This window comes from Atta colombica, unplaced genomic scaffold (assembly GCF_001594045.1).
Source record: "Atta colombica isolate Treedump-2 unplaced genomic scaffold, Acol1.0 scaffold207, whole genome shotgun sequence".
NCBI classification, from domain to species: domain Eukaryota; kingdom Metazoa; phylum Arthropoda; class Insecta; order Hymenoptera; family Formicidae; genus Atta; species Atta colombica.
In genome coordinates, this window is record NW_017259302.1 from 2,805,780 (window position 1) to 2,818,516 (window position 12,737).

At 37.5% G+C, this 12,737-nt stretch overlaps 1 protein-coding gene across 1 annotated transcript in view; it reads left to right on the plus strand.

Annotated features, from left to right (window-relative positions):
• Window positions 1–12,737, plus strand: part of LOC108687433 (Down syndrome cell adhesion molecule-like protein Dscam2) — an 83,316-nt gene that overhangs the window by 55,238 nt on the left and 15,341 nt on the right. Inside the window, exons 8-10 of the mRNA XM_018193186.1 lie at window positions 715–876; window positions 6,482–6,853; window positions 11,448–11,753. Coding sequence (XP_018048675.1) covers window positions 715–876; window positions 6,482–6,853; window positions 11,448–11,753 — 840 coding nt within the window. The remainder of the gene's footprint in view (window positions 1–714; window positions 877–6,481; window positions 6,854–11,447; window positions 11,754–12,737) is intronic.

Consider the following 12,737-nt stretch of genomic DNA (forward strand, 5'->3'; position numbering starts at 1 on the left):
GAGCTGTTATTTTTATATTCATCTTCTTTCTTGAATACACCAAGGCAACTTCACTTCGGCAACAATTTCAAAGTTTAGTTGCCGTCTATGAAAACGTATTGAACACTCGACTGCTTCGTGACGTCGCCAATGTGGCACAACATCTGTGGAAAGCCGCATTTCCACAATGCCACGATCGCGCTGATTGTGTGGTGCGCAAAGCAAATGCATAATTTAAACTCAAATATCGCACCTCTGCATGACCGCGTGACTATCAATTAAAATTCACATTTGACCATAGACGAAGAAAAACATTCATGATTATGATTCATTTGAATTCGAATAGAATTTATTATTGATTACTAAAAACTGTAATTTTTATATGAACTATAAGTTGAATTACAAACGTTGTATTAATACAATAATACATAATCAAAGGAAGCAATTAAAAAATGCCTAAGCATTTGCATTCCATTACAAAACTATTATTATAATCATATCCTATTAATTCTTAATTTTATTACGTTAAATATTCGTAATATCTACAAAGATCATTATTTATAATTTATTTACATTAATTTAATATTATTTATTGGTTTAATAATTGCTTTAAATATAATAGCTCGTCGCTTTTTCAAATTGATTAGAACAGATGTTACATACGTGTCATTGTATCTTTCCACTGAAAAGAATCAATCATTAAAATATGAAACGCGATATACTTTTTTCTCGTAGATGGTCAAATATTACCAACTAGCCGACGTCAGGAGGTGTCTGCGAACGGCACGTTGGTGCTGTATCGAGTCGATAGCAGCACCGATCGCGGCGCATACACGTGTACCGCGAAGAACAAACAAGGTCGTTCCGATTCGCAGACTATTCACATAGAAGTCAAAGGTAAAGTCATCTTGCTCCTGCGCATGCATTGATTTTCTTTTTTCTCTGTACGTTTTCTTCTGTACGCACGAAGATTTTTATCCGTTTACATTACATTGGAACAATAGTATCCCGCAAAAGTGTGTGCATGCGTCTCAGACGCCGTTCAATGATGACGGTGATCCGCTCTACCGAGATTCTCCACGATGTCGTAGCTATAATCGCGATGAAGTGCTTTTAAGATGAAGTGCCGGGACGTCGACTCGACTTATCGGAAGAAATTGTTCGTCGACGCATCACATCTTTCGCGGATTTGCCACGCGTCGTTAAACGTAAGAGTCGCGAAACTCTTTTCGCATTTTCTATTGGTCACTTGCCGATCGAATTTTGAATCGAAAAATATTCAGTAGCGATTTAGGAAATTGTAATAAAACGTGCAATATATCATTCAGAAATACGAATATATTTCAAAAGTTATCGCAGGGTTTATAATAGCAAGCGGCTAATAAAAGAATATCGTATCGACATGAAATGTGATCGATGTATTTCTTTTCGTAAGGGAATTTTAAATTGATAACTGTGTGCGCGGAATCGTTTTGTGGATTTTTATCCCGCATATCGAACCGAACGACAATTTTCCTCTCGATACGTGTCATACAGGCTCGATACCGCGGAGAATCACCGTAGAAACGAAAATTTGTAGCACTTCACGCGTGTAATATAGTGCGTTCCCGTGGGTATAATACAAAAACGATAGGTAGAGATAGAAGAACTACAAGTACATGTTTTATTTTGCGAAATCGAACAGGACTCTTCTGTCTAGTGCATGATAGAAACTGCGGCGAATGTTCTGTGATTTAAAAAGAAATCTCCCCCGTCTTGCTTCATTTCTGCCACGAGAGAAACTCGTACCTCTCCATTTTGCTGTAAGATTTCTCTCTCGAAACTAGAATATTTCGAGAAATAAATCATTTCGCGTAGAACTTTCATACGGATTTACATTCTTAATGTCCATGAAGTACAGATTTATCGTCATCCTACATTAATACATTAACAATAGGTATAAAAGCAATTACATGTAGTTTCAAAATTATGACAACCCTATGAATTCTTCAATTATGTAAATAATAAAGTTTTATTATAAAAGTCTATTAAGTTGTAGATAAATTATTGATAAAATGATATTAAGATGTCAAATTGAATATTTATGGAAGTTTACGAATCGAGAAGCTGGAGATCTTCTTTTCACACTGATTAGACGTTTTCTTTTTTTTGTACTGTGACGATAATTGAATGCGCTATTCATAACAACAAAATTCATAATCACTGTTTAATCTGATCAACTGATTAGGGATACTATTATTCTCTGTTAAATAACATTAATACTGGAATATTTTCTAATAAATTTTCTAACTTACAATTCATGTTTGAAAGAATAGATAATATAATTTAGTTGATATTATTTTAAAAGTTTTCTTAGATTAACACAATTTCAGATGCATGATTTTTATGCTGCGATCACGTCGAGCAAAGCACGCAGGTAGGATATATAAAATATGCTTGCGATTTTCTCCGAAAAAATTAAATCGCGCAATATTGAAACTTCTCATGTGCCGCAAATCCGAATCTGTTCGGTCGAGAGGATATCGAATCGGATATATATGTATATGGTTACATTGAATATTTTTACTAACTGGTATTTTATGTAAAGTTGCAAATGCATAAATTTCTATTTATATCAGAGACCAAAGAAGCATGCAGCCTCGAAATATGATAAAATCAATTCTTAAAAATAATTCAATATTCTATTATAACCGAATATAATATTGTCTTCTGCTATAAGATATTGAAATAATACGTAAATAATTGTTAATTCTCCAAGAGATTCCTTCTTCTCTCGACTTCTTCCGGCTCAACGCGATGCCGGCAAAGATGACGACAACGATGATGACGATCGCAAGTCGTCGTGATGTGAAATAAACTCTCGTGCTTCCTGTAATTTGCAGTACCGCCTAAAATCGATCCGTTTAGCTTTCCCGACAATATCCAAGCGGGCGCGCGGGTGCACGTGACCTGCGCGGTCAGCGAGGGCGATTCACCTCTGAAGATCACCTGGCTGAAGGATGGCAGGCCATTGAAACCGCGGGAGGCTACCACGCACCAAATCGGCGAATTTGATCTCGCATTGAGGATACAGAGCGCGTCGACTGCGCATAACGGCAACTATACTTGCGTAGCAAGCAACGATGCCGCCAAGACGTCCCGCACGGCGTCCCTCCTGGTCCATGGTACGCAGCAACCGGCCAAACCGCCAGATGCCATGCTGGAAACTCTCCCTGTCCCTCACAGTCTACATCTTTCCCGAATTTCCCATTCGAAAAGAAAAATTCGAAACATCATTTCACGAACTGAACTCTTTATTTTTAATTTCTCTTGCCCACACAGAACGATTTCCAGCAAGGATAATATAACAGTGAATTATTATATCCTTATTGTTTATAATATTAAACAAGGATAAAATAATTCAGTGTTACATTGTGTCCTTGCTAGAAAACATCCATAGATGTAAAAAGATTTTCATTATATCTTGATTTATATTTATTTGAATAATTTAGATTAGGTAGAATTAAAAGGATTGCGTATCTTAATTCTGTCATTTTACGTACGTACACAATGTACAGTTTGAAATTTTTCTTCTTAAGTCCTAAAATATTAAGAGATTTATTGTAATTTTTTGAATCAGTCTCTGTAGTCGAATAACAGCCGCTTTTACTTCCTTAGCGGATGTGGCATGCTCAATTCTTTTTCTCCGAGTTTATTCCGCTAAAAGCTCTCTTCCCGTACTTGGCGGATATGCATGTTCCCATTGGCGGTTCGCCGGCAAGTGCCGTGATTGTATAACGGGAGAAATAGAGAAAATGGCGATGATTGCTATTAATCGACGCGTATGCCAAGCGAGACCACTTCACCGGGCGGATCTCGCACACAAAATGCGAAAGAAAAATCCGGGATGGAAAAATAACCATTGCGCCTTCGATGGCAAAATGAAAAGCGGATATTCTCGTGCAAACTTCCCTCGTCAATGGTCTGACAGCTTTTTTCTCAATGCGAAACAACGAGATTCGATCGAACGTGATTTTAAGCAAAAAAGCGAATTTTTATCAAGATTACGCGACCATGAGTCCCTCCGTGATTACATCGAGCTATCGTTCCATTACAAAGGAAACACAAAAATAGAGAGAGGCGAGATATTTATCACTCAAGGACCGAAAAAAAGAAAAAGAACGTATATATGTTCCATAGTTGCGTCGATGCGCGTTACAATCTCTCGTCAACAGACGAGACATCCCCTTAGCTACTCGCGCGTTTACATTTCCCCATCGAGGACGAGGGTGCGCATTAAAGGCACTCTTTCTTTCGATGAACAAATCGCTGCAAGCGAAACGAAGCCTCTGTCTACAATAACGAGCGAAGGAACGTTACCTAAAAACAAATCGCTGTAGGGTGATTACTGTGTCTCGTTGACAAGCAAACAGGACAGATCGCACTTCTTTTACGTCTCCTACACTTTTACTTATTCCATGCTGCCACGTAACAGAATAAAATTAATTCATGAGTTAATTTCTGACCGTGCTGTCAGAAATTAGTTTCTTTGAGGTAATTTTAACTATTTAACTATTTAAAAAATTGGAATTAATTTGAGTATTGGATTATGCTTCTAAAATCTCTTTTAAATCACTTTCAAATCGTTTCTAAAATTTCTTTTAAACTTTTTTTAAATTGCTTCTTTTACAATGAGAGATTTTGATCCGGTACTTAAAAATCGCGAGTTCATTATTTTAATTTAATTAATCTTAAAAGGATCCTGCGCGTAAGTAAACGTCACGTGCTCGCTATCGATAACGTTGGGCGCCAATTAAGGATCGTCGACCGCCAAATTATCTTCGGCAAAGGAGAGAATTCTCACGTCTCCGCTCTACTTGCCGAAACTATGTGACGAAATTTATCAACGCGACGTCTCTGGCAAGAGAAGCTTCTTTGTTATCTCACCCGAGAACTTCGTTCTCCATTCCGCGCCCAACCTATTCTCTCTCTCTCTCTCTCTCTCTCTCTCTCTCTCTCTCTCTCTGCTTTTGTACATGTATATGAGCATTTATATATATACGTATGTATTTGTCGCGTATATACACGCGACAGACCTCTTTGGGTATTACTCACGTTACGCTGCGCTATCTGGTTCCCTGTACCCGCGCGGTTCCTCAATTATTCTCAAACAACCGCCCGCATTCTGTTCTAATACCCGCGGGGCTCTCGTGTTCCCCGCTTGCTGTAGGTACATACGTATCGTATGCAGCGCAACGAGGCAAGTTATTATTGTCGTTTCGCGGCATTACGCTCGTCGCGACATACCCTATCCCTCCTGCAACCCCTTGTCGAAAAGTCGACAACCAGGCACGAAAGGGGATTCCCCCTCACGCTCTGCTTGATTGTTTTCACCGTTCGTGTATCTCGCGAAATACACGAGCGTCCAAACACTCGAGAGACACACATACTCATTCCATGCAAACTCGGAAACGTAGTTAATGCCCGCCATCATAGGTCGTAACCCTTTCGTCGTCGGTGATGCAGGAAGATATCACGAATTGTTCTCGATTCGCATGGATAAATAAAATTAATAAAACGCAGAGGAGTAAAATGGGAATAAATGATTATTTGCGTTACGGAAAATTCGTACGTGGAAAAATCAACGAATGAAGAATAAATTTAAATTTACGTTTTACGTGAGTGAATATTATTAATATTAACCGCGCGAGTCGAGAGCCGCGTGTATCTCATTCGACGTTGATGGAATAATGAAATATTTCTTGCCGCGTTATTTTAATTTCGTCTCTCTGCCCTTAATTCAATATTATTTTAATTCCAGTACAAATACACTTACGCGATCACACAACAAATACAACACGGCGTATCTCCGGGAGGATAATTAAACGTCACTCCCGAGGTCTGCTTAACGATCAATACCTAATTCCGTCCATAATGATGGAGTCATGTAAGTCATACACCGCCGATATACTGGCAACTATCCTTGGTGTTATATCTTTTGCTTCGTAATGCAGGATATTATTATAATGACAGGATATTATTATAAAAATTAACATCTTTCGCTTTATCTAACAATTATAACGAAACGGAAGAAATCTGAGATCCATTAAACTCCGGCATTTTAACAACTTATCAGCCCGGCTAAATGCAACCACAAATCCGCCGTTGTTAACCGATTCGTGAAACTAGCCTCAACGAGTCAAACTACAACTGATCTCAGCAGCGTGTTTTGCCTGACAGCGTTTCTCCGTCGAAACACATGGATCAATTTCGGGTTCGGTGAACGACGACGGACAAATTTTATTCGAAACAACAGAATAATCGTCCGTACAATTCAATTATTTCACGAGCTTGTCTCTCACAATCCTAAATTAAGTCGAGTTAAGCTAAGATTTTCCAGGCATTTAGGTGACGACATCCAGGACGAAAGTACGAAGCTACAAGCAGCGACAAGAGACTGTTCGGATAAATTTGTTTTTATTCACACTCACAATCATCTGTTTCTCTCTCTTTTTTTGTGCAGTTCCGCCCACGATAGCCCCCTTTAGCTTTAAGAAGGACCTGTCGGAGGGTTTGCGGGCCCAGGTGACCTGCATGGTCGAGAAAGGCGATCCGCCGTTCACGATCATCTGGTCGAAGGATGGCGAGCAGATTTCCGCCTCCGGCACGGCGGCCGTCGCCTACGGGCCCGCCGCCGCCGCCGCCGTTGCCGCCACCATTAACGATCTCCGACAGCACTCTCAGACACCACCTGGGTTGCGCGTAACCAACATTGACGCCCATTCCAGCGCCATAGTTATCGAGCGCGTCACCGCCGCGCACACTGGCAACTATACTTGCCTAGCGCGCAATTCGGTGGCTGAGGTCCTTTGGACAGCCGAATTGATCGTTCGTGGTAAAGTAAAGAAACCGCACCACGCAGAAAACGCACCGAGCCTGTCTTTTTTTTCTCTGTTTTTCACTCACGTCACTGTTTTGCACCTGGCAGCGCACTATTGTCTCTGCGACGATACAACGACGGCGAGTGAATGAGTCTGGAGAATGAAAAAAAAAAACTATCGAATTCATAAAATCTTAGACTTTTAGAAGAATGTATAAGAAAAAAAGAATAATAAAAGATAAAAAATTTATATAAAAGTAATACATATTTTTTTTAAAGAATGTATAAGAAAAAAGAATAATAACAGATAAGCTATCAAATACTAATTTGATAAATTTGATAAATTTGATATTTTTACATTGTACTGTTCACGTTGATAGATTGTAATATAAAATTTGAATTATTTTTATATAAATTTTTTAAATATAAAATAATATAGTTGCATTCTAAAATTTTTGTTAAGCTCTTTATACGAACGAATAATTTTTTTACCGTAGAAAGATATTTCAGACTTTATTTCTCAATAATCAGTGATGTCTGACCATATAGTGTCTTTATCTACTGCCGACTAATTGAACAGCCAGACTATGCAGTTTACAATCGTGCAATTTAGATAAATTGCCACGATAGAAACGATTAATTTTCTGGCCAGGGATTTACAAAATAGAAATCAACGACTGCGCGATTTAAATGTTGAGTCACTCTCCAATTCTATTCACTCGCGGCTGTTGTATCGTCGTCATTTAAGCGCAGCCGCAGCCGCCGCAGCAGCAGCCGCCATCGCAGCCATCGGTCGGAAAATAGCATGAAGTAAGAGTCACGCACTAGAGCTGCGCTCGGATTTTACGAACGAACCAAATATCCGGGTACCGCGACGAGGGTATTGACACTGTCGATGGATATCAAGCTCTCGTGTTCACGTTCAGAATTGACATGTGCGCTTAGCTTTTTGCTGGTCCCGCCAAGTAATATTTTTTTTAATTTACGAAGTAATATTCGTCCTGTAAATTGTGATATTCCACTAAACAGGAGATCGTTGCTTATGTTACTATTAGCAATAAAAGAAGCTGATATTAATAGTAAAATAGGATTTACTACCAGGAAAAAACCTGATACTTTCTGGGAATTTCTTTTTATTTATTTCTCCTAAATAATCAGGGATTTTCGTGAAATTTTATTGAGATTCAAAGAAATTTTTGGAATTTTACTTTTAAATTTAAATTCTGTCTTTTTCTGAAAACATTTTTTTTTTATCATTTTTTTCTTACTACATAAAATATTGATTGAATCAGCAATAAATATGACATATTTATGTACATTCGTGTGTCTCGCGAGTTTTTATTTTTAAAAAATCAGATTAAAACATATTTATAAAAAATAATATTAATTAATAGAATATATCTCACTAATATCTATCACATTTTACAGTCGCGTCTTGTCTTCTTTCTATTACTCTATAACAAATAAGAGTAAAGATATTTTAATAATTTAATTATGTTCATGATTTTATATTTTATATTCATTAATATTTTGTATTAATAATAATTATTATTATTATATAACGTACACTTGTTATTATCATTATTTAGTTTGTCATGTCGCTGAATATTTGTATTTTATATAATAAGGTTATAGAAAATACACTTTATGTAAATTTTAGTTTACCTAAAATATCTTATTTATTTTTCAATATAACTTTTCTACTGCTTAAAATCACTCGACCAGCACTTTCAATATCTGACAGATCTCTTCTGGGTAATACATTCAGGGTAATATTCTCGCGAATAATCCACATATCTCGCTTGAAAATGTTTGGAGTCGAGATATATCCCCAATAATTTTTTCCGTTCCAATATTTCGGTATTTTGCGTTGTACGAGTCTTTTTTTTTACAAAAGAATCAGAGAAAATATTTTTCTATAGTATCCTATGCGAAATTCGTTCATTAAATTCGAGATAGTTGCGTACGAAATTTTTTTAAAAACGTATCGCGCGCACATGAACGTTGGCCAGATATTCACGAGAGACGCACAGAACAATTCGCTATCCGAATAAACGAACAACGGCATTGTCCAAATAAACGCAGCTCTAGAGTCCATTTTACGAAATGATACGCGAGAAAAGACGAAGCAGCAGCAGCAGCAGCAGCAGCAGCCGCCGCCGCCGCCGCCGCACAGCCAGCAAGCCCGTCGCACCATCGCACATGAGCACAGCATAATAATATAATGTTATTTTACCCCACGGATCACCCCGCAATATATTTTCTATCTAGATATATATATATATCTAACAGCAACGGGCGCACTATTCAACTTTGCACCTCTCACTCTGTGCCCCTTATCGCAATAATTAAGTACTGCGATCGTATACAGTCTCTGCATTAATTCCGCAAGTGTCAAATGCAGCGGTACTCGACTCTTTGACCTCTGACAGTCGAGATTTTCGGACCAACGTGACGAACAACAATATATCTTCTTTAAATGCTTCGATGTCAAATGAGAGAAGTACTATTAATTTTAAAAGTATTAAACTCTTGAACGTGTTGCATCGAGGACCGCTGAATCATATTTCGGAATACAACGAAATAAAAAAGGAGAAATACACGAGAAAAGAAGAACGAGGAATGAAATCTCGACCGATACGAGGTGCTTGTCAGTATTCACGATCGCAGTAGCCCAAAATGAAATATACTGCATGCGAGGGCCAATATTGCCACTTTACGAATCTCGGCTTCGCATATAGCACCACTTCGTCTTGAGTCATGGTGAGCCAGCAGCAACAACAGCGGCAGCAGCAGCGGCAGCAGCAGCAGTATAAGCAGCAGCAGCAGCAGCAGCAGCAGCAGCAGCAGCAATCTTGTAGTTCAATTTGGAGCACCAACTCACATTCACTTCACCCAGCACACGCATATCTGCACTGACACGTTTTTCAGTTCATTTTTCTCTCTTATTTAGTTTTGAGCGCCACTAATTCCCTAGCACCGACTTCCCGATGTGACGCTCGCATCTGTTTCGTTTATACTTCTTTCATCTCCTTTTTTTCATCTCCCCTGCTCTCGTCACCGTCGTCAGCGAAAATTCGTATGCCGCCTATCCACCCTACCTTGCACCGAGACGAATCGGTCTCGTTTGATCCGAACGTTCGCTAGAATAATCGATTCCCGATATGAAATCGTTATTAAATTGAAAGGAGGACGAAGGACCAAAAGATCGCATTTATCGGATTTGAATTAATAAGCAATCAGATGCCGCAGTCAAAGTATTTAAATTAAGAAGAAGAAAGTTTAAGCGTTCTCCAGCTCTGAGATGTAATTTTAAAAATACAGTATCTCTCTGGGGAAACCTCTGTTATTTCTCTCACTAAAATAAATTGTAGCGATAAGTCCGTGTCTTCATTATTGCGCGTGCTGCTACACTCTTTGTTGATTCTATTATCTAACAAGTAGACTGCCACAGTAATTCAGCGTGAGAAATAACAAATTTGTCCATGTAGCTCGATTTTCATAATATAACAAGTATATCCTTCATCCGCTCGATCTTTCAATTATTAATCACGATTGAATGATAATATGCTTGCAAGCGCATAAATGCATGACGCATTATGTAAATGAATGCGCGAATAATTCGGCGCGCAAACGTTCGGCTCGGGCGGGACGCGCATTTTGCGCACCTTGTGCATATATTTGTACGCAACAATTGATCGTGCACATTCGTATGTCGTATTGAATTCGCACAGCACCGATTTATATCATATCACGTATATATCGCTCTCTGTAATCACAGGTGTTTATCGCCGATATATTATTTTACCATTTGTCGCCGATGGAAAAATCTCTCCATCGCGCGCGCACGTTGCAACGTTTCCGCACTTTTCCTGCCAGTCACTCCATCCTCTGCGTCTTTCTTCCATCTATTTCTTTGTCGTTAGACAGACGGAGAAACAGAAATGAGAAGAAAGACAAACGAAAAGAGCAAGCAATCCGCCAATACATTGGCGGACAATCCGTAATTTTTATCAGCGAAAGTTTTGCGCCGTTTGTCCGCAATCCCGAGAGGACACATCAGTCCTCTCCTCGCGCACCTTCAAATTCTATTTCTCTTTACTTTCACGGCAGCTGAAGTAGGAAGTTGCAGTAGGCCAATCCTCTCCTCGAGAACTTTTCGCTCTTGCCTCAGCGCAATAAGCTTAGATAAAGAAACGACGAGATTCGGAAGAACATTCCCTCACGAATTCAGTGTTCTCGGTAAAACGCAACGTTTCATCAAAATTGAAAGTTTAATAGCTGCGCGATAAACAATTTTTTCTTGAATTAATTTGACATATTTCCTCCAATTAATTAGTAAAAAATCATGCGTTTATTAATTTATTTCTCCGTGATAAAAATTTATTTATGTTAGATCAAATTGTTTAGTCTTTCATAATTAATTAAGATGTAAAATTGACATTTTTTTGCAATTTGAGGAATTAAGTATAATTAAGTAGAACGATTTTCGTCATTTGCTCGCGGATTTTTAATCGAGACGATCGGAACTTCCGGACCGCGTCGTTGTAGTAGCTGTCGCATTTTGGGATACGTGACAATCGATTAATGATTGCGCATTGTGGGTCAGTACCGCCACGATGGGTGGTGGAGCCGCAGGACGCCCGTGCGTCGGAGGGGATGCCCCGATTGAGTTTGCATTGTCACGCCGACGGGTTTCCGCCGCCGTTGGTCACATGGCGACGTGGCAGCGGCAAGAAACCTGGCAATTATCACGACATTGCCAGCCATGAGCACATGCAGGATCTGAGGATACACTCTAACGGTTCATTGGTATTTGGCCGGGTTCAGGAGGATCATGAGGGCTTCTACCTATGCGAGGCTGTAAATGGCATTGGAGCCGGGCTCAGTAAAGTCGTTTATCTCACAGTCAACGGTATGTATTAATTTTAATTGTGTCCTCAAGTTAGTCAAATTCGAAAATTGCTAATAAAGTTAGTCAAATTCGAAAATTGCTTATAAAGCTTATTTTTAAATAATATAAGTTAAATAAATAATATAAATAATATAATATAAGTTTAAATAATATAAATAGTATATAGATATTTATCATATTTTTGTACCTCTCAACATTCACAAAGTTAAAGTAACTATTTCTTTAAAAGAATTTTTTAAATTATACACCATTAATATATCTAAGAAAGTCTTATTTACAATTTTTTAATAATATTAAGAATTATAATCTCTAAGAAATACAAGAACAAAAGTTAATCGAATCAAATTTTATTATTTGTTATAATAGTGGAAAAAAGTTATTTGATCTCTCTGTTAATATCTGTTTCTTAATTAATATCTATTCTTTATGATCTAATTTAATTGTCAAAATGAAATTTAATAACTAGGAATGTAATTTTTTTTACAATAGAAACGTCATTAAACCTCCCATTACTAGCTACAGTTACAGAAAATAGTTTAACGCTAAAGCTTTACGAGATAAAATAGCTTTCTTTCTCATATTTCTTTTTAATAGGATTAGTCTTCTACTAATTGGTGATTAACCCTAATTGGATCTCGTTGAAACTTTAGGTATTATCAACAGTATGACGATTGACCCGTGTAGTCAATTTAATCCTTATCCTATTAAGCATTGAGGAAATATTTTTTGATGAAATAATCGAATTGTTCAACCCTTTTTATAAAAGATGATTTTTAGATATTAACAAAATTTACTTGATAACATATCTTGTCATTTATTTTGTTTAATTCTTAATTGTTAATTTTTCTGTTTTTAAAATTTTTTTTTAGTTTTATAACTTTTAAATTTCATTTTAAAATAAATATGTACGAGAGATATCAATAAGTCACATTAATATAATATTTAAATTGTATTATTTATAATAATAATTTTATAATAATAATT